The sequence below is a fragment of the Megalops cyprinoides genome, chromosome 2, assembly GCF_013368585.1.
Source record: "Megalops cyprinoides isolate fMegCyp1 chromosome 2, fMegCyp1.pri, whole genome shotgun sequence".
NCBI classification, from domain to species: domain Eukaryota; kingdom Metazoa; phylum Chordata; class Actinopteri; order Elopiformes; family Megalopidae; genus Megalops; species Megalops cyprinoides.
The window spans coordinates 60,812,051-60,837,482 of NC_050584.1; the positions used below are offsets into that span (position 1 = coordinate 60,812,051).

The following is a 25,432-nucleotide window of genomic DNA, read 5'->3' on the forward strand; positions in this document are numbered from 1 at the left end:
AAGAACTGAGGAGATTTTTATTTCTCTTTGAATGTAAACATGCTAAAAAGCATGTTAATGTAACAATGTCAAAATTTGGCTCCCTGTCCTGATCATCTGCCTATTCAGAGCAATACCCTGCTCGGTCACACAAAGCTGGAAAATATTGTCTTAAGATTAATGGACACACAGTGGAAGAGGCAGCTAAAGAATTAGTCGTGATCACAATGCCATTAATTGCCAAGGCCTTTATCTTACAGTCAAATTTCAGAAGTGCACTAGTGAATGACACGGGGGATAAAGCAATGACAAAAGAAACACAGCAAAAACAGGTTAACCGACAAAAATATATATTTAAAATCTTTACAATAAACATACACAGAGGAGTGTGCACACCTACAGTTAACACTGAATCAATTCATTTTTTTTACTCCTCAAAAGTCCTTTGTACCCTGGTGTCAGTGTGAATTTCTTCTATTTAGCTTCCTTTAAAGCAAAACAACCTATTTTCTTTTCTTTTTTTTTTTTTTTAACAAATGTGCAAATAAGACAAATTTTGGAATCCTTCAGCGATCATTTAAAAGTCCAGGATTCTCTGGGCATATGACAAGCGTCCCCCCCCCCCTCCCTCCCTCCCCACCCCCGGCCTCTCAAGTTTTAACGACAGCTCCGCGTTGATTCGGCTTTTATTTCAAGTAAAGTGCTCCTTAGCAAAAACCGCAAGGCTTGCCCTCGTTCTGTCTTTTTCCCATTTTAAAACGCATTTAGAATTCAATGGAATCAACGTCAAAAAAGAAGGGAAAGGCGGGTAGAAGAAAACACCCCCCCTTCCTCTCTCCACAGAGCGAGTCTCATCTCAGTTTTTCCCCCCCCAGGAGGGTGGATCATACGAACTCCAGCTTGCCGTGCCCGCTGTACATCCCCCAGTGCACCAGCGAGAGGATCTTGTCGTTGGCGCCCAGGTCGGCCTGCCGCATCTTGTCGCAGGTCAGGCAGCAGTTCTCATGGCCCGTCACAGGCACCATGCACTCCAGGTCCAGCTTGGCCAGGTGGCCCTTCTTGGCGTGGTGGCCGTGGAAGCTGTAGTGCAGCCGGGAGAGCATCTGCTGCCGCTGGTCCCGCAGACGCCTGTTCTCGCTACGCAGCATGCGCAGGGCCAGCATGATCAGCAGCACCAGGATCAGCCCGCCGGCGATGGGCACCGCGATCACCGCCGCCCGGAACCACACCTCCTTGGCCGACGCCAGGTCCTGCACCCGGGTGATGAGATTCCGGCTGTTCTCCGGCTGGTACCTGCCGCCCTGGTCTGCGGAGAACAAAAAAAAAAAAAAAAAACAGGCCCTCAGGACAGAGCACGATCTGAGCCACCTTACCCCCCCCCACAAAAAAACCTACACAAGTTAAATAATACCATTTTCCAAATGACCCCCCCCCCCCCCCCGGGTATATTTCACATTACATTACAGAATCCACTTCTTCCATGGATGCCCTGATCCTGCATGACTTACAAAGCATTTATTTTACATGCACACCACCCATATATACAGCTTCATGTTCACTTAAACAATGCGTCTTACTTAGTTATACCTTTGAGTAAGACACTGTGGCCTGCAGCATTCCAACTGGTTCAGTTTCCCCAAACTCCACTGCCTCCCACACTGCTACCTGCACTCATTAGTTTTCCTTAAAAAGGCCTTCATGCTCCAGAAGACGGTCTCTCCGTGTTACAAATTGTGCAAGGGTCAACACATCTATTATTTTCGTGTGGGCCAATAACATGCCGGAAAACGCGGGCACGTGCGACAGATTTTTGTCGATTTACAATGGAAATAATTAAACGATCCCCATCGGTTCCCTTAAAGAATCCACGGGAACCTCATTTAAAGTTGGACTGATTTGTAAAAAGATGTCTGACTTCGATCTTCAGTTTCACTCCTGCGACGTACATGGACTGAGGAAAGGTTGCCTTACCTGAGGAGTCTCCTCTGCTCTGCGCGAGATCGTGGAGGCCTCGGTAATTGCACATATCTTCGTGACAGCACTCCAGCGCGGAGGAACCCCCTGTCCGATCTGTGGACTTCGAGCTGCACATGTCAGCCGAGGTCACCGTGGGGTCGAAACACCCGTGGGTGAGAGGAGAGTTCGTGTTCTGAGGGTCCAAGACCTTGGTGAAGCAAGCGTTCAGTTCCGATTTGCACATGTAGCCGGTAGCCACGCAGTGCGGCGCATCACAGTAACACCGTATTTCTCCTGCAAATAAAAAGGGAAACACATTTTAAAAACCTATTTGGGATGACAAGTCAAGATAGATACACAACACGCATGTAACTTTGGGTTTGTGGTATAACAATTACAGGCAGTTATGGGGAGTCAAACGGGGGTCTGCAGAGCCGCTTTATCAGGGTTAAGCCAAGAAACACAAATTGTGTCACATAGTTCAGATAGGGTAAGCTGTCGACCTTCATTCATTGATTGCTGAAAATTTTATTTTGCTTGTGTTGATCCTAATGTTATCCGGAAAATATACGGCTCCTAAAAGGTAGCCTCGACAGTCCGTTTACTAGCAAAGCAAAACAATGTTTCGATTGTAAAAATAGAAAACTGTAGCCTAATAAACCTGTCTGCCCGAGCTTGTGTAATAGCCACACACGGTGTTACTCTCTGCCAGAATTAAGTTATTGCTTTCCCACTTAAAATCATTCATTTTAACCAATGAATTATTGAAACGGAAGTCAATTTATCCCACTGTCCCGTTTGAACTATTCAGCGGCAGTCCCCCAGTCACAAAAAAAAAAACAGTCGCGTGGAAAATGCACAATAATCTGAAAGCGTCCAATGTTTGTGCTAAATCAAGAAATCTTTTCAGAAAGCAAGCTACCAGACTACTTTAAGAGATTTTCGTGCAAAGGGGTCCTTTTAGTCAGTATTATAAAACAGGAACCGTGTAGCTTATAATTAGTGGTTTGTTTGCCAAAGTCAATTTCTTTCAACCCAAATGGAAACTCGTAAAAAAGGGGGTGAAAGAGCGGCGCAGGAGTCTCCTTTCTCGGTTTGCACGCAACCTAACTTGCAGCAAGGATTGGGGGTGTGGGAATTGAGATTACATCTAAAAACTCTGGAGTACAAAAACGACCATTTCTTTCTCGCTGTGCAGCCGCTAGCAAACTACTTTGAAGTGTATAGGGCGCGATGCCTTCCTCGCGTCAATTTCGTCGTAATGTGCAGCATTCATATTATATAGCCGTGTCGAAGTAGCGAAGGAGCTCAGTGATACGTCCACGTCCATTATGAGCAATGTTTTCCTTTTCATCGAACTGTCGCCACCCTGAGATTTATCGGGGCAGATGACCATTGTGCCCGGACTAAAGGACCACAGACACAAACACAAATAAACACGGGCTTTTGTGTGCAAAGGGTTTGTTGTGGGCTGGGTGTGTGCGCTTTGAGAGGTTCGGATTACACGGCACATTATTAGCGACACGACAAGACCTAAGACACGGGAACGGCAGCGTGCGGGTCTCCCTCCCTCCGCTAACCAGACTAATTCACCAAGCAAATAAAACGACCAGGCATACAATAGGAATATGATCATCCTACTTAATGTTCTCCACATTTGCCCTACGAATAAAGACTTGTGTAGCCTAAATAGTTTCATTCAAATGATACATATTTTGCATTTAAGTCAAATTCGGAAACTTGGTGTACTTGCAAAGAATTTGATATTATAATCGTTTACAGCAATTATCTTCAAAATGCACGTTTTCCGCAGTTGGTGCAGCAGTCGAGTCCGTCTTGGTACGTGGGCCTTTGACGAACAGTCGTTTTCTCCCACAACTTTCAGATTATAGCCTTCATTGTTCCTTGTTCAGACAAAAATGCTACCTCTACGTCCAGGCCACTTTCTCTCTTTTTTGAGTAATGCTGACCATTACTCAAAAAATATATATATATATATTTAATGTAATTTCTCACGTGATAATGTTGCGCTTTACGTCACTGCTTCGCTACAGGTAAATGTTGCACGGGACTGCACTGCGTTTGGGCCTGCATGAACTTCGTCAATCAGTTGTTGCAGCAATTACACGATAATGAGCTGACGTTCGCTGCCCACAAACGTAGCGTCTTGACAGCGAGGAATGTCGTTAACTAGACAAACAATCCACGAAGTGTAACAATTACTCACGTTGATACGTGGGCTAGTTGAACACAGGCATTGCAGATTTGCAGGCAATGAAATTTGCAGGTTTGCACAGACGAGCATAACATTGGCTACATTACTAATATATCCATAAACATTAACACCAATTAACGGCTACGCCGTTACATTAGATGAACCTACACGTAATGTTATTCAAGTCATACCTGTTAACAAGTGGCCAGCGGTGACTATATCGTTAGCACGCGACTACGGTCATTTTTAATTTCCCAAAAGTTAGACCCCCGTTTAACTTCATCCCCCCGGTGATATTTCACTCCAATGGGGACTTTAGGTTAATATTTTGATGCCACCATCGTCGTTTACCTTTTGTTAGAAGAACAGCCATGGCACAAATTTCCAACTGAAGCCAAATGGAAATGAAACTGGAATGGCGATCCATTTACGAAAATCAAATTACTTTCAAGTCGTCTTCTCTTGGTATCTTGATCCTTAGCGAAAACCGCGTAGTTAAGTGTTACATGAATGCGAGAGAAAACATTGGATCTCCCGTTTACACACTGGCACAATCCTCCAATGTGGATTAAAAACACCATCAAAAACAACAAAAACTTCGTCCTGCATTAAAACTTCTCTTAAGAATCACAACGCTGGTTCATTCTAAGAAAACGGGCTACATTTCTTTAGATTTTGGGCAACCAGACGAAAAAAAAAACATTAACTACTGGTTAAGTACTGTCTAAGACGATACCATGTAGGCTAACTCCCTGACGGTGATTATGTTCAGAAATACAATAATCCAAAGCCGAAGAAGCGTGAGTTCCTCCGCGACCAGTTCCCTGCTTCAGAAGCCGACCTGATATCTTGAAAGCGCTCAAGAAATATCCGCTCCCCACCGCAACCTAACTACGGCTCCGCCTTCCAAGAATCCCATTGGGTCATACCTAATTAAATTTACATATTCTGGAAAATAGACGCTGTGATTGGCTCTCTGCGCAGTCGGACAATTTATCATTCCGCCTTACGTACTTTGAGACAGCCGATTAATTATACAGCCTGACGCCAGGTATAATTATTGTTTCAACGTGCGTATTGTTTCGTTTCATATTTGCCTGCTCACAACCGGTTGAAGCTTTTATTAACTCGTGGTTTTAGCTGCGTCTAAATTTTAAGATAAAGCCACGCATATGTTATGCATGATCAAATTAATTTATACAGCAAGACGTTTAGTAAAAGAATGAAATTGTTCTGCAAATTCTTTCGGCATCATTTAGCATCATTTTCATGGATAACATACTGGGCGTCTCTTGGTTCATATGTAAGGGTGGCAAACAAAAAATAATAATTACACTGAGTTATATCCCTTGAGAGTTTTGGAGCTTTTTTTTTTCCTTCTTCTGTAGTCCATGACAGTGACTGTGCATTCTGTATCGTGTGATTCTGTTGTAGTCGTGTTCCGTATGGTGGCTTTCTTCTCCGGAACAGGTTGATACAAAGGTGAACAGGTTCCCCAGGCTACGCCGGGAAAGGGAGTTCCAGATGGACTGATGATGTACGAATGGATATTGTAGGAGGAGCAGGCAGGCGGTTAGTGAAATTAGCACTCCAAAAAGGCTCATGGCGCCACTGAGACGACGCAGACAGAGACTGACGGTCAATTATCCCCAAAACAACCCCATGCAAAACACACAGTTGCGCGATCGATATCAAGACTCAGCCCGACGCGCCCGGTGATATGTTGAATGCATTGTCAGTGTACTGTCTGAAGACTGGCAAGGAGTTAGGAAGACGTCCATGGAGAGGAAAAATGAAACAATGACTTTAAAAGGTTGCTGGGCTATTTACAAGGAAAAGATATGCATGAAAGCTAGAGAGAAACGACAACAAATGTCGTTGCGGCTAAACGTCAAAGTGAACATTTTCTTTAAAACTAATATAAATTTAAATACATTTAAACATTGATAATATAGAGTAAAGCAGCAGCTCTTGAATAAGCATTACAGAACAGCGTGTCTGCGTTTAATAAAGCCATAATATAATTTCAACCGCGTTTAAAATTGCGTAAGCGCAGAGTGTGCATAACTACATTATGGTCACTTAATATATATACTATTTTCCCTTAGATTATAAGCGGATCTTATATTGACATGTTTAATAGTCTCGAATCAGTTGGCGTTTGAGAATGAATACCTCCTTTAATTCCTTTGAAATCTTAAGATTTTAAACGCTAAAGGACAGGTGATATACTAAGCTCGTCCTTCGCATTTGTCGCGACCGGAATTTTTCATTATATGTGCTAGGAGAGATCTGAGGCACTGACATTCAGGCCTAGTTAAAGCATGCCTTATAGATAGATGGCCATCACCGGTGTCAAAGGGTGAAACGAGCAATTCCGCTCAGGGGGACATGCGCGCACGAAAATAACTGGATAGGCAGCAATTGTCGTAATTGTAGGTAATGACGCTGAGGCGCCAGCTCAAGATCTGCTTTGCATCAGGCACCATAAACTTCTAACTATACCAATACTTCGTACTGCAAGAGCTCGCCTCTCTAATCCTTAATTGCACGCAGTCTGTCTGCCTCGCCATCGCCTCTCCCCTCTCTCTCTGAATTGCGGTGAACGTAGCACGTTATCAGCGGCAATCTTCTTGGCTTACTTACAGACAGAGAGGGGAAGAACGTTGTCAGTTGCTGATAGTGCAAACACAGTACACTTGTGGGCCCAAATGACACGTCCTCCCTCACACAATTATCTCTCCTGACATCGTCAACGGATGCGTGTTTTTTTTCCTTTAATTCTGGCTACTGTGAAATGTGCTGCAGCGTCTATGAAACTTAATATCAAACTTGGGTGTAACATAAGTTACACGACTTGTATTTCAAATGTAGACCCACTTTCATAAACAGGTTCTTATTTACACAATGAAAATGGTTTTAAAATATTCCAAATGGTGGTATCTGTGGATGTGGCGAAGGAGTGCACACAAACGAAACGCGCGCAGAATTCAATCGAGAATTTTGACGCAAGTAAATGCTGCCACCTGCTGTTCAAAATTGAATGCTATTTCTGCAAAAAATATTTTTTTAAAAAACTTGCACGCATTATCCTATTTTTGGTGTTTTAAGAATGGAAAATATTTTCTCAAGATCGGGATATAAAGGCCTCACGCGTGCAGGAAAAACTAACGTAGGCCTACGTCGGACTGCATAAAATGCTAGTTCATGTGGTGAGCTCAGTGGTAAAGGAGCTGGTGAATTTTTTTTTCTTCGCTATTATGATCTAGCTCCACTCTGCAGTTCCTTGGCAACCGTATTCCCACGTGCAAGGCCCTGTATAAAAGCTTCACCTGTATGCGAGGAAATGGAAATGAGGCATAGGCATATGTTCTTTGTACTTGCTGGGTGGGTGTAATTTGTGTAGGCGAGACAATGTTTGTTGTAGCACGTCGGCACGTGGGCCTCGACACGCCACGCTTTGAACGAGGTGTGATTGGGACACCCCAGCTCCTAATCTGTCGCCACAGGAACCTATCAAGTGCTATAGTATCAAACGGCCGTCAGAAGCCGCCAGCGGATATTTAGCAGAGATAAAACAGTCTCCACATTACTGTCACGGACAAATGCATAAAGAATTACAGGCTAATATTACTCGCATACACTGCATTGTATAGCCTAGGCTTGGATTAAAATCACATTTGTCCTTAACGTTGACCAACAAATAAATGCAAGTAGCCACTGCTTTTCGAGATCCAAGATTAAGTCGTTTGGTTAATATTGGTGATCAATGAACTGGCCTAACCGTTTCTGAAAACTAAGCTACAAGTTGGCACGCGTTTAATTCTGAATCAGCCTTAAAAATGTTGATTGCGTCAAGACTTTAACTGATACATGAATCATTTGTCTTTGTATGGCGCTACATGTGTATTGTAGCCAACTGCTAAAATGTGTAGTCCTGGAAATATAACGTCTCGGCAGCAGCAGTGAAACCGTTTTACCTGAACTGAGGTGACGCCGGTGCAGACAGGTCATTGTTTGGGATGTAAATAAAGAAATCGAGACACGCTTGCGGGGTGAATGTCAATAAGACACCCTCACCTAAGACGGGACATTGATCACGCCGTCACCTGTGCAGGTCCTTATGTGTCTCTCCCACACCTTCACAAAGGGCAAACCAACATCTTCAAACGTTTCATCCCTCCACCCCAAGCTTTTATGTGGGGTATCGGTTTTGTAAAGGTTTGGGGAATGTTAACGTGGTGACTCACTGACCATGGTGAAGGTTATTCATTCAAACAGGCAGAATCAAACACATAGCCCATAACAAGCCTTTGGTTATTTTAATGTACGTTACTTAGGCCTACATTCGTATTCTAACAGACTTTAGTAATCTTTCTGTGACTCCCAGTTGATCATTTAGCGGGCATTCTTTGTCTATGAAACTCAGCAATGAAAGGTAAGCAAACAAGACTATATCGTTTCCAAAAACAAGAGTTACACAAAATACACTGTACGCCAACGGTAAATCTTCACATGTGGATTTGAGGGAGTGGCCCTCTGGCCAGACTTGCAATTCGTTGTCATGAGAAGTATAGGGTCCTGTTAACTTCGGTTTCCCCCACCTTTGATAATTGACTTAAGAACAGATCCACTGAAGTGACGAAGGATTACGCACCGAATTTATAAGTCGTTACTGAAGACGTTAATTTGACTTCTGCATCTGTATAAGTCTCTTTGCAGGATGCGTGTTGATGCGTCATTGTCAACATCCAAATGAAGTGAATTTTCATGTCTCCTCAGTTAGAAAACGGTTTCCTCGGTCCTTGCAAAGCAAAGCATGTGAATGAAAGCTCGCCATCTCCATAAAACAAAAGGCGCAGGCAAAACGTATTGTGTGACACGCTGTGTAAAAACGGATTAGCCGCTCTAGTACAGCGCAACTTAGGATATCTCTAGAACAAACTTAGTAGCAGTGGCGATAGTGCAATTTCAATGTCCATCACTGAATTCAGAATTCAGCATCTTTACTACATCAGCCGATAACACCCTGACTCAGCATTGGGCACGATTGCTTTGTCTTCAAAAGCAAAACAATTCATTGGGAACCTTAAATTATTATAACATCGTGAATTTGGAAAATTAGCTCGTTATGCTTCATATGAACACAAAAATTTGCATTCTCCAATACGATCCTTACTCCGAGTAGGTGTGGTAGGCCTATTGCGATTGGGCATTCGTTGGCAGGACGGAACAAGCAAACAAAACCAGTGGTAGTATAATTTTTATTTTTTTTATATACTTTAGGAAACAATATACAAAGCTGAGCTCTTTCACCGTGTCTGAACAGTGGTGAGCTCCAGTTTACACACTCAGGCGCATGGATGGCGGAGGACAACAGTCAGCGAAGGACTGGCACTGCGCTACGTCACAAACACCCACTCATAGAAGGAGGGTCTGAGCGAGACAAAAAGACTGCCATGACAATACGAACAGCGCCGGCACAGGAGAGATCAGGCACATCCTTGTTGAATTTTCTTCTACTCACCACCCCTCCTGGAAATACAAAATCTAGTCAAAAAAAAAAAAAAAAAAAATTAAAAATAAAAAAGGGAAAATATGGTTGACCCTTCAACAAGGATGGCTGAAAACTTGACATGTATTTCCCTTGGGCATTATCAGCTTTCTGAAAATAAAATGAAAGCTAAAAAAAAAAAAATAAAAAATAAAAAAATAACCAGTGCTCACTTTAGTTTAGCATGTTTATTACAATACATACATTTCACATTTGACCTTGCGTCTTTTTCAGAGCCGCGAACCCACTGCGTGGGGTTCGGTACCGGCCGGCCAACCCCGCGGAGCCTAGAGCTTGTGTGTCCCAGTAGCACGGTCATGTCATCCTTGGGGAGGAGAGGGGAGAAGGAAATGTGTAGCAATAATTTATGAATACAACATATCTGATATACTAAGTAATCACTGCAACTTTTTAATAAACTTTTTTTTTTAACTCCATTATTACTTTAGCAACTGTACATAGGAATGCAATCTTGGTAGATCCAAGGTGCCTTGAAAACAACCTCATGTTAAAAAGTACAGTTTTAAAAAGAGGAAAAAAAAAACTTGCTGGAAAGACCGGAAACCAAAACGGGGGGGTTAAAATAAAAAAAAAAAAGGGGGTCAATGCCCTCTGAGGAGGGGTCAGCAGTGGGTGGCGCCCTGCGGAGGAGGGGGGCAGGGCAGTCTTGGGAATGGTCCTCACTTGCGTTCTCTCGCCACACGGTTCAGAAGGTGCTGCGGGGGTTTTCACTGCCCTCCACCAGGCACTGTTTTCTTTCGTTTAAACTGTAGGAGACGCGGGCGCGGAGGGCAGAGGGAGCGGATCCCTGAACCATTGCAACCAGACATGACAAACCTTCCGTACTGTGGAGGAAGGGCCAAAACAATAAAAAAAAAAAAAAAAAAACACTACTGTTGAGCCAGAGGCCACTAACCCAATTATCCTCTGATTATTCTCAAAATAAAGGAAATCTAAAACCTGTCTTTTTTCTACCTCCCCCCCTCAACCCAGCCCCCAGTTACTGACATTCTCACGTCCTCCACCATTTTTTTTTAACCACATGTTCATTTTACACGAGGCTCGTGGCAATGGTTCTCTGATCGTTTCACGAAAGCTTAAGTTTTTTTGCCGACAAAGTTAACATGAGAGGGGCTGAACGCCGAGCCACCTCAGCGTTAAGTAGGCTTGGATGTCAAAGCTCAGACAGGCATGGCTTTCCATGGCTTCACTCTACAAAACATATTTACAACATGGATACATCTACAAGAAATCTACATTTGAGGGCCATACAGAGCATATTTCCTGTATCAACCCCTCAAAACCCCCCCCACCCGCCTTCCCCACCCCCGCCCCGCCCTGCCCAGCCCAACGGTCCAAAGACTACTGAACTGCAGCTCAAAGTGTTAAGACTGGGCAAAGAACCTTTTAAAGTTCTCGGTTTTTTTTTTTTCCAACCATGTGCAATTATCACTTTCCTCAAGTTCTCAAACCATAAAGGAATTTTGATTCTTCAACTTTTCAAGTTCTTTAATTTGTTGTCGCAAAAATAGTATCCTGTTGGCAAACAGAGAGAGAGAGAGAAACAGAGAACAGTAAGTTATCACCTGGAGTGAAAATATTTTACCAGAAGAAAAAAGCACACACTGAACACCCACAATTCAAAGTGGCTCAAGTAAGGGCTACCGCATGGAGCTTAAGTGGTAGGTGAGCAATTTTATTTCAAGCTGACATTTTGATAAATACACGTATCAAAAGCATGCCTGAGTCAGGCAGAAGATGGGAGTCATTACACTGACCTCCGCGTCAATGACAGCAAAAATTAACCTGTTGCCACTATACAGTTACATAACCTATTAACATTAATCTAACGCTGACAAGCGTGATAAGACAAGAATTGCTATCTCTGCTGAGTAAGTCATTCTGATGTCAAAGTTAATTTGAAAACTTTGTGAATTTTTAAACGGAAAAGTTTTTGAACGCATGGAGACTGAGCTCACCTCTGCTCCCGCAACGTCGCCTGGATCTCACACACTCGGACTAAAGACCTTAAGTTTTTCAGCTCGGTGCAGTTTTCTGACATGTAAATGCTGCCCATGTTATGGGCTTCTTCGCGTAACCGTGACGCCTGAGGGAGAAAAATGCGTTACTTCCCCGCATTAACACACAGACAGACACACAACAAGCCTAAAGCAGAGACAGGGCAGAGGAAAATCTGCAACAACAACTGCCGACAGAGACACACATGCACAGACTCTACATTGCATTCAAGTAACAGATGCTCTCAATCAGAGCAACATACATGTATTCACCCAAGTTAGAAGGGCAACAGTGTCAGACCAGGGTAACTACATTACCAGACCAGCAACTATGAGCACACCACCATTCAAACACTAAAACAAGTTAACTTGTGCCAACCTGAAACTAGACAGCCTACACAACTAAGAGATGTCAACTACATGCACTCCCATATATCTCAATATATCTGAATTGGGACAGGCACAGGAACCCAGCAAAAGACAGACGAACACGCATACGTACAGAGACAGGCACTTTCACAGACACACATGCACACAGTCACATTCTCAGACAGACACACAAGTACACACACACACACACACACACACACACACACACACAGACAGACAGACAGACAGACAGACAGACAGACAGACAGAGACTCACAAGCAGGCAGTCACACCCACAGACAGTCACACTCACAGTCAGACAGAGACAGACACAGTCACACTCACAGTCACAGACACAGACACAGTCAGACTCGCAGTGAAACAGTCACACTCACAGACCGATAGACAGACAGTCACACTCACACAGACACAGTCACACTCGCAGTCTGTCAGACAGACCTGCTTCTCCGCATGCTCGGCAGGCCAGCCCTGGACGTGCTTGATGAGACTCTCGTTGAAGTGCGCCGCCAGCGTGGGCGTGAGGCCGCACGTGGGCCGGGAGGCCGCGCCCGCCGTCCCCTGCGCTGTGCTGGAGGTGGCGCTGCTGCCGTTGTTGCTGCTGCTGGCGGCGGCGCCGGCGGAGGCCGAGACGTGATTTGGACCTGGCGAAGGACTCCTCTGACTGCTGAACAGCAGGAAAAAATAAGCACCGTTCACAACTCATGTTGAAGTCAAGTGCTTGAGTATGGGCTCTTCCATGTATTTTGAAACTGTGCTAGGGGCAGCAGAGTAGTACAGGCTATAGGGGTTAAGGACACATAACCGCTGGGACACTGCTTCAGTAGCCTTGGGCAAGGTACTTAACCCACAATTGCCTCAGTAAATATCCAGCTGTAAAAACGGATAACATTGCAAAAAAACTGATGTAAGGCTCTCTGGATAAGGGCGTCTGCTAAATGACAATGTAAAATATGTAATGTAGCTCCTTTACTCCTGATGAAATCTTTTATTTGAAATAAAATGATATTGTATGTAGCATATAAAAGTAACAGGACAATTTCAAAACATTTTTTAATCATCTGAGTTTCTTCTGTTGTGTGCACCTGCAGGCAGAAACCCTTTGTTAATTCAAACAACTTACACCGTGTAAAATCCTCAGGAAAGCTACATGAAACCTTTTAGTGCGTAACTACCCGCTGACACTATGTGTATTTGACACTCCTGGTGTGGAACACTGGAAAGCACGCTTAAACTTTGCTTCTGACTTGCAGTTCCAGGAGGCACCAGAAGATGGTGCCACAAAACCACATTTTAAGGCACATTTGAAAAAAAAAAATTCACTGTTTTTACTGCCTTACATTGTTCCCTTTGACTGAGCAATTTTAGGTCTTAATTTCAAGTTACAAAAATATAACGGCAAAGCGGCACGCGATCCTCCTCCATTTTCTGCATCAGTAAATACCAGGTAAACATACAAACTGAAGCAGTGTTTCCGACTACGCCTCCAGCATAGGTTCAGCTATCCAAGGGCCAAGTCACAGGCCTCTCCACAGAAACCCGACCCAGGCTAACTGTATAATAACCAAACACAGATATAATAGTAGGTCTGCCCAGGAAAATCAAACGCAAGCAGGTGTATTTATTCTATAAATCACCATAGCTGCAATATGTCGCGCACAATGGTTTCATCTGGCTAGGCAACAGGCCTTATATAAACAGTTCAACAGTACAAAATAAGCACATGTACCCTCCACGCTCAGCTGAAACATTCACTGCAAATTTTCTCTCCTTTCTCCCAGGACAGCACAGCACAACATCAGCTACAGCTGGTCCATAGTCTGCACTTAGGTACACTTTTTGTATCATACTCATTGTGCTATGGCAGTATATAACACAGTGCAACAGGTGTCTATAACTAATAACTGTACAGACTCACAGCCTGTACTCATGTACACTTTAACTTACTGGACAGCAGCTGTTCATATTCATTTTCATATACCCCATTCATTCCATCCTTACTCCATGTGTAACTGGAACCGGAGTCAAATTCCTTGTATGCGTATAAGCATACTTGGCCAATAAAGTCTGATTCTCATTCTGATCATCTTCTGATGCTCTCCGCTACTATGAGCTGAAAATGAACAGATCTGGCAGACAAACTGGCTCATTTCTTTACGAGCGCGAGATAAGCTCCAGTGGGTAAAATGACAGAAAGGTTTGAAGGCGCTGGAGGGTCAGCAGCTCGTGAGCTGTCAGGGAGATGGAAGAGCTGGAAGCCACACCTCCTCACCGGGTCACGTGGAGACAGCTCGCATGCAGCTGAGGCCTGCGAGGGGATGCGGAGCAAGGCCTCTGAGAGTGTGTGAGAGTGTGTGTGTGTGTGTGTGTGTGTGTGTGTGTGAGAGAGCATGAGAGCGTGCGAGAGAGAGCGTGCGCACTTTGGGGCCCTCTGGCTCACCTTTGCCGCTGGAGCCTGCGCGGAGAGCCGGCTTCCTGTCCGTGTTTGTCAGCGGGGGCGGGCTGCTGAGGTACTGGCTGTGGAACTGGTCCTGGTTTCACTACCGGCGTACTAACCTGGAGAGACAGGGTCCGGGACACGGCGTTACACACAGAGCACACTTCCAGCTCACCGGCAGCCTCGCCGCTGAAGGGCCAGGCCCAAAGGTAAAGCTCTCAACACGTCTACGCAATGCTGTGAAGACAGCTGTGTAACACTCAAGAAGATCATAACCAAATAGTAACAGTTATGACTGAAATCACTCTGCTGAGCTTCCATGGAGGGGTTTCATTCCATAAAAGAAACAATCAACACTTAATCTGGTAAGAAACAGTGGGGCATATTTACAGACCTCTCCCTGAGTTAGAGATGTCTCCCTGAGTTTTGTGGTTAATTTTCTAAAGCATCTCCTGCCTTCAAAGTCTTGTGATGGAAACTAGCTAAAACTAATTTACAATTGGGGTTGAGCACCAGAGTGGTTTTAGTCAAGTAAAATATTTTAAATGAATATACTGAACTATACATGGGGCTGCAGTGTGGCATAGCCGTGAAGGAGCAGGACTCAGAACCGAAAGGCTGCTGGTTCAATTCCCCATGGGGGCACTACTGCTGTACCCTTAGGCAAGGTATTTAACCCACAATTGCCTCAGTAAATATCCAGCTGTATATATGGGCTTCATTGCAAAAACCTGTAGCTGATGTAAGTCACTCTGGATAGGAGTGTCTGCTAAATGCCAATGATATAACATAATATATACATACATACAATTCTCTGTAATACATAAAATAAGATTTAGTCGATGGAGTTACGCTCATCTACGATTTGGAAAGCGCGGTCCCATCGAGTGGTTCTTGTAATCAGTGCACTTCTTCATTGGCTCAGCTACCTCTCTGGCCAGCATGGCATGCCTTCGGAGCAACAGGCTGAACCAATCGTAAACATGTTGGTACGGTTGCATGCATTCAATCGTTCCAACCATTAAAAACGTACCAGTATCATCACAAAAATCTATTAATTTTGAAAGCAGGTGATTATCACTGATTCTGGGTGCTGACTTGCCATTAAAAATGACGTGGAGAGCTAACTAGGGAGGAAGACACCAGATTTCAGATAACTGTTTTTTTTCCCCTAGCTGAGAAGCATGTCAACTGCTTGCTTGTTAAGGTCTAAAATGATGTACCTTTGGCTGCGACGATACAGGGGGCGTGCTCAGCATAGGCTTGAGGGGGACAGCGTTCGACTGCGGCGTGCTTATCCTCGGGGACACGTACGACCTGGGCGACGAGGCGTCCGACGTTAAGGACATCGGGGACTGGCTGGACTGCTGGGCTGTGGGGGGAGAAGGGGATACAGAGATGAGCATGTTCACACCACACTCAGCAATATACAGTGTGCTCATTCTGATCATATCTACAGTGCGGGAAAAAACAGAACAATTTTCAACCACATTCAACAACGTGCAGTCTCGCTCAACAATAAGTCAAGTCTACAATACTGGGGAAAAAAAACAATTTCACATCTGAAAATTCATTTCTAATATGGATTCATTCATGCACATCAACCTGAGATGCCTTTTTGTCTTACATTTTGGATGACAGTGTCACAGATATTCTCAACACAACTGAAGTTACACCCCTGTGTTGGATTAAACATCATGGTTTGCTTGATTAACAGAGAGGGGTTAGTTTGTTAAGTAGCTGTTAGCTGCAGTGCTGACCTAAGCGGGGGCATTCCAAGGTACTACCCCAAGTACTCAGGCAGTTTTCTTAAGAATTAAGTCAACAAAATCGATGACGCTATCAGTTATTTTTGTATGCCATTCTGACCACTTTAACCCACGCTGCATGATGAAGATTAAGGTCTAACTGCCCTGAGTTCTGCATTACAGGAAGTAAGGTTTTCACTCACAGACGCAAACCACACAAACCTAAGACGTAAGGAGGACTGTGAATTAAGTTACTTAACCCAAAACATTTCCAAATTCCAAACTAGACACTGAATCTCAAACTACAGCTCCCGTATTAAATCAAAGACGTCACTCCGATAAAACCTCGCCCTACGGAGGTTGACACAGCACTTCAAAAAGTGTACCTTCAAGCGCAAGGGACTTCACCTGTGGCCATACCTTGTGTGGACAGCTGAGCAGCTTGGGAAAGCAAAGTAGTGATGTTGAAAGCGGATGGTCCAGCCGTGAGAATCTTATGAAGCATAGACTGTAATGATGCTTGTGTGACAGCAGCTGTAAGAACTAAAGGGAGAGGGGGGAGGGGAAAAAAAAACAGAAACAGAGATACATAAAGTGGCGCTTCAACACAGGGTCGAATGGCCCCTCTGCAGCAAGGCTAAGCCCCGCTGAACACTTCACACCCAATTTAAGTACCGACTTAAGCCACACACTCGGTGCAAACAGAGCAATTAGATTCCCTGGGCGGTTTTTAGGAAATGTGTTAATTTTCTCTGCTGGAATACGTGCGGAACACAGATGTGCAGGGATGCAGTATCTTCAGCAAGAGGAGGAACAGGTAGGAGATCCCTCTGGTGAGGGGCTCATTAAGGTTTTAAACAGGTGAGGCTGCACTCAGCGACTCCTTCTGCTGCTTACTTTTGCTGACTGAGGGAAACCCCGGACATCGTCAGATGTGGTGCTACCAGGGGGAGAGAACACGGAACCCAGAATTTCTAAAAGAGCAACCACAGGCCGTTCTCCTCTCCCTAGCTGCATGCTGTGGATCGAGACACACACGAGACTCAGCCGAGTCACTCCCCCCCGAGGGGTCACGTCCTGAGGGCCCGTCTGTCACTCGAGGCCTCTGACCCCTAGCTGATCTCGTTACACGCCGCGCCGTGCTTACACTGATCCTTCCCGTCAACAGCGCTCCTCCAACGGAGTGCTGAACGCCCCAACCTGGACAATCACTACGTTAAATTACGTTAATTCAGCACACGCCCTTACCCAGAGCGACTTCCAGCACAAAAGAACAGAAGCGTATCCATTCTCCAAGCTGAATGAGCATTGGTGTCAGACCAGGCTAGCACCACAATGAACTAACTAACTCCAACAACGGTCAGAAGTGCCTGATTTGTTCCCAGTTTCCCTGACCTCTGTTCACAGCACCACAGTTAGCACAATGCTTCGCCCTCATGGACCTACTGGGGAAGTTACTGAGAATGGCCTTCAGAGAGCAGGACAGCAGGGTGACGGGTAATTGAAGCTAACATTGCCAGGAGTACGTTACGTTCCCCTCTTCAAATCCAATTTGCCACTCCACCCACGCGTTGCTTTGTGGACCCAACTTCACACCAACGCCATCTGGGACGTTACGTGGCACAGGACAAGGAACTTTGATGAGCAAGGCCATCACTCTATGCTGCTAACATCGGTGGCTTCTGCTGGAAGCAGAACCAGGAAAGGGTTCTAAAAGCCCATTCCAATTCTGGCCCCGCCCACTTTCCCACTGTCTTTTGTGTCAAATGTGGAACTAAATCCACACACAGTTCCATTTTCATGACTTCAACTCCATGCTAGCAAACCAGAACTGAACCAGACAGAGCTGTTGGGCTCCACAGACAGGTACATTCAATCAAGTGAGTTAGGAAAAAGTAAGGAAAAATATTTTAGAAAGTTCTAAAATAACAGACAGTGGTTCTTGGGGAAGTCTTCACTCTTAGGCTGAGTGAAGTTTTGAGTAATTTCATCACCGATTTATCCTCCAATTTGCTAGGTCAATTTTCTAGCTCATAGCTACAATCTTCAAAATAGCAGATACCCAAGAAGTTCACTGCTGCATGCCGGAATGGCAAAGACTGGCAAAAGTGCTTATCCCACTGAGTCACTGCCTGACCAAGCAGAGTGTACTGGCAATGTCAACTTCCCAGCGAACGGCTATTTCGGGACAGGAGAGTAAGCATGAGTGTGCAGTTAGCCAGGCTTATGTCAACCCAAGGGCTGATTATTTCTCAAAGAATAACCGTTTACTTTTCCACTTCCTGTAGTGGGAGACTGTCTGCTGCCCTTGTTTGCTGGGCCCGGAGGTGGGCGGGAGTGGTTCTGTGAGGGAAAATAAAACGGAAATACAAACAGGTACCCTGAACGCTTTCTTGCTGACGGTTTACGGTTTGTGGTTAAAGATCCCAAAGTCTGAGGTGCAGACAGTGGGAAAGCTCCCGTGAAGGAAGTCTATGGAAGGGCCAACAGAAAGGATAAAGCTCCTCTCCTCCCTACCTCAACTTCAAGTCCATACATTTGCATTTTTGGCAAGTCCAGCCACACAGTTAGAACACGAGAAGACGTGAGCTTTTATGTGCTGGTGGTGGCTGGTGCTGTAAACGTATTGATGAAATACCATTACCCTGGCAAGATTCTAATAATGACAATTATTTCTTTATAGCTGGGCAGCAGTGAAACCTTACAAGCACCTCTGTGAGTGGCTTTAAAATATAATTTAAAAGCGATATTAAACAATGTTTTCCAAAACGTACACGTCCGGAAAACTTCAAGTTGCTGTGATCGTCAAGTTACAAGTGAGCAAAGAGAGAAACAGGTTAAAAAAAATCCATTTCTAGTGATGCAACTATTCTAGATCCAGACACAAAAATATAAGGCAGCAGAAGGATTACATTTTACACTGAAAAGTCAGCCAGCGACCCAATTTAATCTCAAAACAAACAAGTGACACTTCGGCCCTCTGTAGTTTTTTTCCGGGGGGGGGGGGGGGGGGGGGGGGGGGGGGGGGGGGGGGAGGGGGGGGGGGGGGCATGGGTGGGGGGGGGGTCCTTCCATCTGCATTTGAAAATATGAAACTGCCCAGGGTGAGCCACGGTACGGGAGCTACTAATCAAACACAGCCTAAACAAAAGGTTTGAACAGCTCCTCTTGAACGCATGACACAAATCGCCACCCAGCAAAACGACCCTCTCAAAGGTGCCATCTCAAGTCTGCATGGAAGTCTGCATGGAAAAGATGAACCCAGCTGGAATTCCTTTGAGCTGCACTGCGGTTATCGAAGCTCATTAGGTGTTCCACGTTCCACCACCAAACTACAAGTTCAAAGCATTCCTATCGCCAGTCTCTAATACCGGCATCTGGAACCTGCTGTGGGTTTCCACACACTTCTAATGGCGAAACCAGGGCGAGGAGGAAAAAATGTTTCCTGTAATATCAGGCTAATGGCAAAGGCCTGTGTCACATCTTCCTTTGTGGCCTAGGTTTCTGCACTTCCGAGCACGGCGCATCACCACCATAAACCTTCAAGCTTCCTCTACATGAGCTAACCCCTGCTGTGCACACTGACCCCAAACCACAGCAAGACAGACAGACTGGAGACAGACACAGAGAAGGTCGGGATCGCCAGGCCAAAGGCTGTAATACGTTCTCTCAACAGCAGCTGCAGGAGCAGACAGTTACAAGCCGTTCTGGTGGAGGAGAGCAGAGCTGCAGGCACAGAGGCAGGCCTGGCAGTGTGCTCTGCTGCTCTGGGATCAGTGAGAGGGGACTCCCTATTCCGACATTAGTGCACGGGCTTCCAAACAGCAGGCCTGGGGAGCCCAGGCATTGGACAGTTCAAGCACCAGCAGGATGCAGAGTTTTAAAAAGCACAGCGTGTGTAGGGTAACCAAGCACAGTTACGTACAGAGAACAGAATGGCCTCTACATGCAATCTGAGGATGCAGCAGCTCCAGTGAGCGAAGTTTTGGGTTAACAGGGCCGCACGCTGGCTCTCTACCCCCCCCCCCCCACCCCCCACCTACGGGAGTCAGAACCACACCATATCTGGTAGAACCGCAACGCCCAGAATTTGTGGAGGAATTTGAGTAATTACATAATGTGTTTGAATTTGAAAGTTACAAAAAAAGGCCTTTTCTCTCCCCCCCACCCCTCAAGTGAGCTGAAGCAGTTCTTTGTTTTAGGCCATGCCTAGAGAGACCCCGAGATGCCCCCTTCGGCAGCAGAGGGGCGAGGCGGCGTGGCTCACCTTCGTTGATTTTGGACATGTCCACGCTGGCGTTGTTGAGCTGCAGGGTGGCCTGCAGCGCCGGGAGCAGCTGCCGCAGCAGGTTGGGGTCCTGCAGCAGGGGCGGGGCCGGGGACTGGAGGACGGGGGACACGGGCACCGTGGCGGCGGACGAGGCCGGCGTGCCGGCGGGGTTCAGGGCCGCGCCCGAGGAGGGGGGCTGGGAGGTGCAGGAGAGCGCCGCAGGCTTATCCGCCGGGGCAGACTCTGCAGAGAGAGAGGGAGAAGGAGAGGGAGAGAGAGAGAGAGAGGAGGGGGAGAGAGAGAGAGAGAGAGAGAGGAGGGGGAGAGAGAGAGAGAGAGAGAGAAGGAGAGGGGGAGAGAGAGAGAGAGAGAGGAGAGAGAGGAGCGGGGGGGGAGAGAGAGAGAGGAGGGGGAGAGAGAGAGAGAGAGAGAAGGAGAGGGGGAGAGAGAGAGAGAGAGAGAGAGAGAGAGAGGAGGGGGGGGGGAGAGAGAGAGGAGGGGGGGAGAGAGAGAGAGAGAGACAGGGGAGACACGGGGGGGGCAGGAGAGAAAGTGAGAGGATTAGGTTTCACCCTTAGAGGTCAGTGCCTTGCTGAGCTGCTGGTGACCACAGTCAGTGAGTCGCTTCTCTGAGGCTTCTTCTCGCTTCAGACAGTGAATCTCACCATCATATTCAACTGTGCCATACCCAACTTCAACCATTAATTCCAACTGGTCAATTACGGGATCCTCTGCTTTTCCCGACACAGCAATCGGGCAAACGCTCCGCTGCCCGGAACAACAATCCGGCAAACGAGCGCCCACTCGCCGCCATTACCCACGCAGCGACAAACAGCCGCGGCTCTGACCCTTCGCTTCACCCCTCTCACTCTCTCACACACACACACACACACACACACACACACACACACACACACACACACAGCTCTCGCAGTGAGTCTCTCTCAGCGGCCGACACGGGTATGAAAACCCCACATCAATACACTTGCACTCAGCCTGGTGGGCGCAGCGAGCGCAATCGGGCGATTCACAGGAAGCACAATCGCCAGCTCGCAGAGGGAGCGTGGAGACACTACAGAGAGTTAATGTGGGGCGTGCCCACCAGCTCTTTCACCATGTCACACCATAACCTCTGTGGGGCTTTACATCTACAGCAGTCTACAGCTTCTCTGCATATTTACGAGCTATAGTGTTCAATTACCTTCCCAGAGTACTCACACATACACTCTCTCTCACACACACACACACACACACACACACACACACACACACATACTCTCTCACTCACACTCCCTCTCTCTCTCCCTCTGTCTCTGTCTCTCTCTCTCATACACACACACTTAAAAGAGGACGAACCTTGCATTAAAGAATATTCAGGTGCCAGAACTCACTGCCTTCGGCCTGTTAAGTCTGCCAGGAACACAAAATCACACACAGGCTGACAGCTCCTTTTCTTTCAGCAGCGTGAGTTGCAGTAAGCAGCCGGGGACACTGCGGGGCTGTACGAGCTGTACCTGTGCGTCAGTGACACTGCGGAGCAGGCAGGCCCATATCTGACAGGAGGGGAGCTCCTTTCTGGACAGGAAGCGCCTTTCAAGAAGAGAGCACCGTCCACAATGTGAACGCGGTGACAGGCCCGGAGGAATGCGTGGGACAGGGCTGCTCAAGCCCTCAGACATCCACACGTCAGCTTTGGTGTCTAGCACCACAAACAATAAACATCTATACTTCAGCCTTCAAGTCACTCAGTACTGTCCTGTCAGAGTCACCCACCCTGGTCTCCACTGGAGAGCATTTCTTAGGCCATGCTTATGTAGCAGATCCTTGAGCCTTGGGCCGGATACTACTTCTCCCTCAGCAGAGTTCCAGATTTCAGACGTACAATGACTTGCACTGTAAGCCACCCTGGGAAAGAATGCGCGCCGAGCCAACCAATGCCACAGCCACAACTGCCCTGCGTGTGCAGACTGGTCCGTTATCAGACCGGTCCATCTCAGGACATTCCTGCTCCGCTCCAAAGGAACACGCATTTCCATTTCCAGACCAGGTTCACCTTTTCAACTCAGCACACCCCGGATCCATGAATACGAAGTTGAGCAAAACTGACCAACTCAGCAATTATAATTCCTGATATGGATCTTGAAAACCCCTGAGCAATGAGGAGCAGTGTTTCCCCTTGCCTACACTGGCAGCTGGTGGGGAGAGAGGAGGAGAGCGGACACACAGGTCTGTCTCCATCCACTTGCACACTTGTTACATTACAGTATTGTTGTTTAACAGATGTGCTTATCCAGAGCAACTTACATAGGCAAATGTTTTCCCATGTTATCCATTTATACAGCTGGGTATTAACCGTGGCAATTCTGGGTTAAGTACCTTGTCTGAGGGTACGGCAACAATGCCCCTGCAGGGAATCGAACTGGCAATGCGCATTTCAGCTTCCATTACCTAGTTGGCTCCAATGAAAGAGCAAGAGAAAGGAGCGTCTAAACATCAGACATCAAGTATAGCTTTTAACGCCATCCGATACAGGCCAACATGGGGAAAGATCTCAATGCTACTCATCTGGCCAACCCCTCAATAAATATCCAACTAAATAAATATAACGCCATAAAACCTGTTCAGTCACTCTGCCGAGAGCATCTGCTATGGAAGTAAAAAGTCAAAGCGAAATGTAAAAAAAAAAAAAAAAAAAAAAAAAAAAGAGGCTCTTTCACAATGCCACCACTTTTTCCTCCAATGCCACATGGGAAGCAGACTGTGCTGCTCTAAGGACGGCATCAGTAACGTTACTTTGCGACACCCCTGCTACAGAGCTACCACTGCCATTTTGCATGTCACTGGCATACTGGTGTCTGCAGTCTCACTGCCTGCTTTCGGTAACCAAGCCGAACACCCAGCGTTGCTATGGAGGACAGCATGACAGATGAGAGCCCGTCAGAAACTTCCTTTCCGCCGACCTTGATCCTCCCAATCAGTCTCCAAGCTTCTTCAATCTGCTCGGCCTAGATGCTGGCCTCAAGAAAACAAACAGAAGCTGGATATCGTCATATTTATCAAGTGTGGGCGACACTACAAAAATAACAGATTACTCCCTAGTCCCATTTTTATTAGCAAATTAGCTTTATCTCTGCTGTACGCAAAAACATAACCAAGTCATCAGAATCATAATATTTTACACAGCAACATTCATCTAACTAAATGAGCTAAGACCTGGTATTTCGGTACCTCACCACCCAAGAGATAAATATACATAACGTCTCAATATCTACGGATGCATATTGCAGCCAACACCACACCCATAGCTCTACAACAGACAGAGCGACTGATAAAATCATTTAAATAGTAAAAACTTCTGCAGCACTGGAAATGGGCAGCCTTCAGTGAGCTGAAAACTGGGCACAAGTCTAACATTTGGCTGTGTAGAGGACAAGAAAGTATCACTCTACAAGTGAACAGAGGAAGTAGATGTAGGGACCCACCGTAGAGAATGGGCAACATTACTTGTAGGCATATATTTGCATACTCGTTCTGCGCGTCACTGTAAGCGAGCCCCTCTGTTCCAAAACACCTCGTGGGTATGCAAAAAAAAAAAGCAACAGCCCGGGCAGGTATGCCATTACAGAGGTCGCCAGAATGGATCTTTCAGCATTCCTGAGTCTACCTGAACAGGTGACTGACAGCTGAACCGCAGACTGAATTCCCAGCATGACTGCTCTGATGAAAGCACCTCTCTGATGCACTCTACCTGGACACACCCACAAGAGCCATCTCTTGCTCTGAGGGGTTTGGATTTACAGCATTGAACTTTGTAAGTAAAAAAGGTAAAAAAAAAAAAAAAAAAAAACAACATCAACCCAAAAATAGCTCCAGGAGGTCTTGGACCAGACAACCCTCGGTTATGTTACTTACTTATGCATGCCAAATTGCCATTAGCCAATTTTTGGATATTGTTAACCAAACTAATCACAGGAAGGGCAATACCCGGGAGTAATGATTGTTTTTTCATTCAGACCAGCATGTGTTGGTCTCATGCCAATCAGTCAAAGAATTCTCTATCAAACATTTTTAAAAGAAACCTGTAACACCACAAACCAACTGCCATCTGACGTATTTGCAGTTACTAATTGCATTGACTCAGGCGACTGTCAGACTGTAACACTGCAAGACTGTAAGATTGTCAGAAAAAAGATGAAAGCAGAGCACCGAGAGAGACCAATTAATTAGTAAAGAACAAAAATCCCTCAGGGTTGAAATGTTTCCTTCATCTCAATATAAAACATATGGGTATCACAAAAAGTGCAAACATGACTTTTAGTCATTGTGGCATTGCACCCTGTTTGTGGATTCACTTCCACACAAACACTGTAAACTTGTAAAAAATCGAAGCTTTCCCTGCAACTGCAACAGCCACAACACTGGTGGACTGCAGGATCCTTTCCCAGAAGTCTTCCCTCCAGCTTTAGCAAGTTTACACATCACAGAAAGGGTTTAAAAGAGTTTAAAAGACTCAGGTAGCAATGGAGGGTCACCACCGGTGTCAGGGTACACAGGGAGCACACATCAGCACAAGTTAGTATCAACCCCTGGTATCTCTGACCACCCAAAATGTCCTGGTTCCATCCATACCTGACAAGGATGGATGCAGGGCTCCAATCTCACAGGGTTATTCTTCCAGCTGGGGTATTTCTCCATTTCTAAAGATACAAACAACACGTCTGGCTAACAAATCAGGGTCCCTCTCTGCCACCATCATAGAACAGCCAACAGAGCTATGGCAATAACCTCTGGAGAAGGAACCCCCCCCTCTCTAGAAAGGAGATGGACACCTGAAATATGACTGGGGCACTTTTGTTTCATTTTAATAA

General features: G+C 46.0%; 2 protein-coding genes across 2 annotated transcripts in view; both read right to left on the reverse strand.

The window, feature by feature from the left end:
* Positions 1–626: 626 nt before the first annotated feature.
* Positions 627–4,985, reverse strand: bambia (BMP and activin membrane-bound inhibitor (Xenopus laevis) homolog a). The gene is made up of 3 exons (XM_036521926.1): positions 4,502–4,985; positions 1,951–2,229; positions 627–1,285 (listed from the first exon to the last, which is right to left on the reverse strand). Exons 1-3 carry the CDS (start codon positions 4,575–4,577, stop codon positions 864–866), a joined length of 777 nt encoding a protein of 258 aa, XP_036377819.1. The 5' UTR covers positions 4,578–4,985; the 3' UTR covers positions 627–863.
* Positions 4,986–11,040: 6,055 nt separating this feature from the next.
* Positions 11,041–25,432, reverse strand: part of waca (WW domain containing adaptor with coiled-coil a) — a 32,303-nt gene continuing 17,911 nt past the window's right edge. Inside the window, exons 7-13 of the mRNA XM_036522755.1 lie at positions 20,562–20,807; positions 16,715–16,837; positions 15,770–15,918; positions 14,550–14,665; positions 12,551–12,776; positions 11,684–11,811; positions 11,041–11,240 (exon numbers count right to left, since the gene is read on the reverse strand). Of these exons, the coding sequence (XP_036378648.1) occupies positions 11,171–11,240; positions 11,684–11,811; positions 12,551–12,776; positions 14,550–14,665; positions 15,770–15,918; positions 16,715–16,837; positions 20,562–20,807 (1,058 nt within the window). The 3' untranslated portion in view covers positions 11,041–11,170. The remainder of the gene's footprint in view (positions 11,241–11,683; positions 11,812–12,550; positions 12,777–14,549; positions 14,666–15,769; positions 15,919–16,714; positions 16,838–20,561; positions 20,808–25,432) is intronic.

Excerpts from the sequence above, each read along its gene's own strand:
- bambia (XM_036521926.1), bottom strand. The coding sequence starts at position 4,577 with ATGGATCGCCATTCCAGTTTCATTTCCATTTGGCTTCAGTTGGAAATT. Across the intron at positions 2,230-4,501 it reads GGCTGTTCTTCTAACAAAAG|GAGAAATACGGTGTTACTGT; the intron begins GTAAACGACGAT and ends TTTTATTTGCAG. Across the intron at positions 1,286-1,950 it reads GAGCAGAGGAGACTCCTCAG|ACCAGGGCGGCAGGTACCAG; the intron begins GTAAGGCAACCT and ends TGTTCTCCGCAG.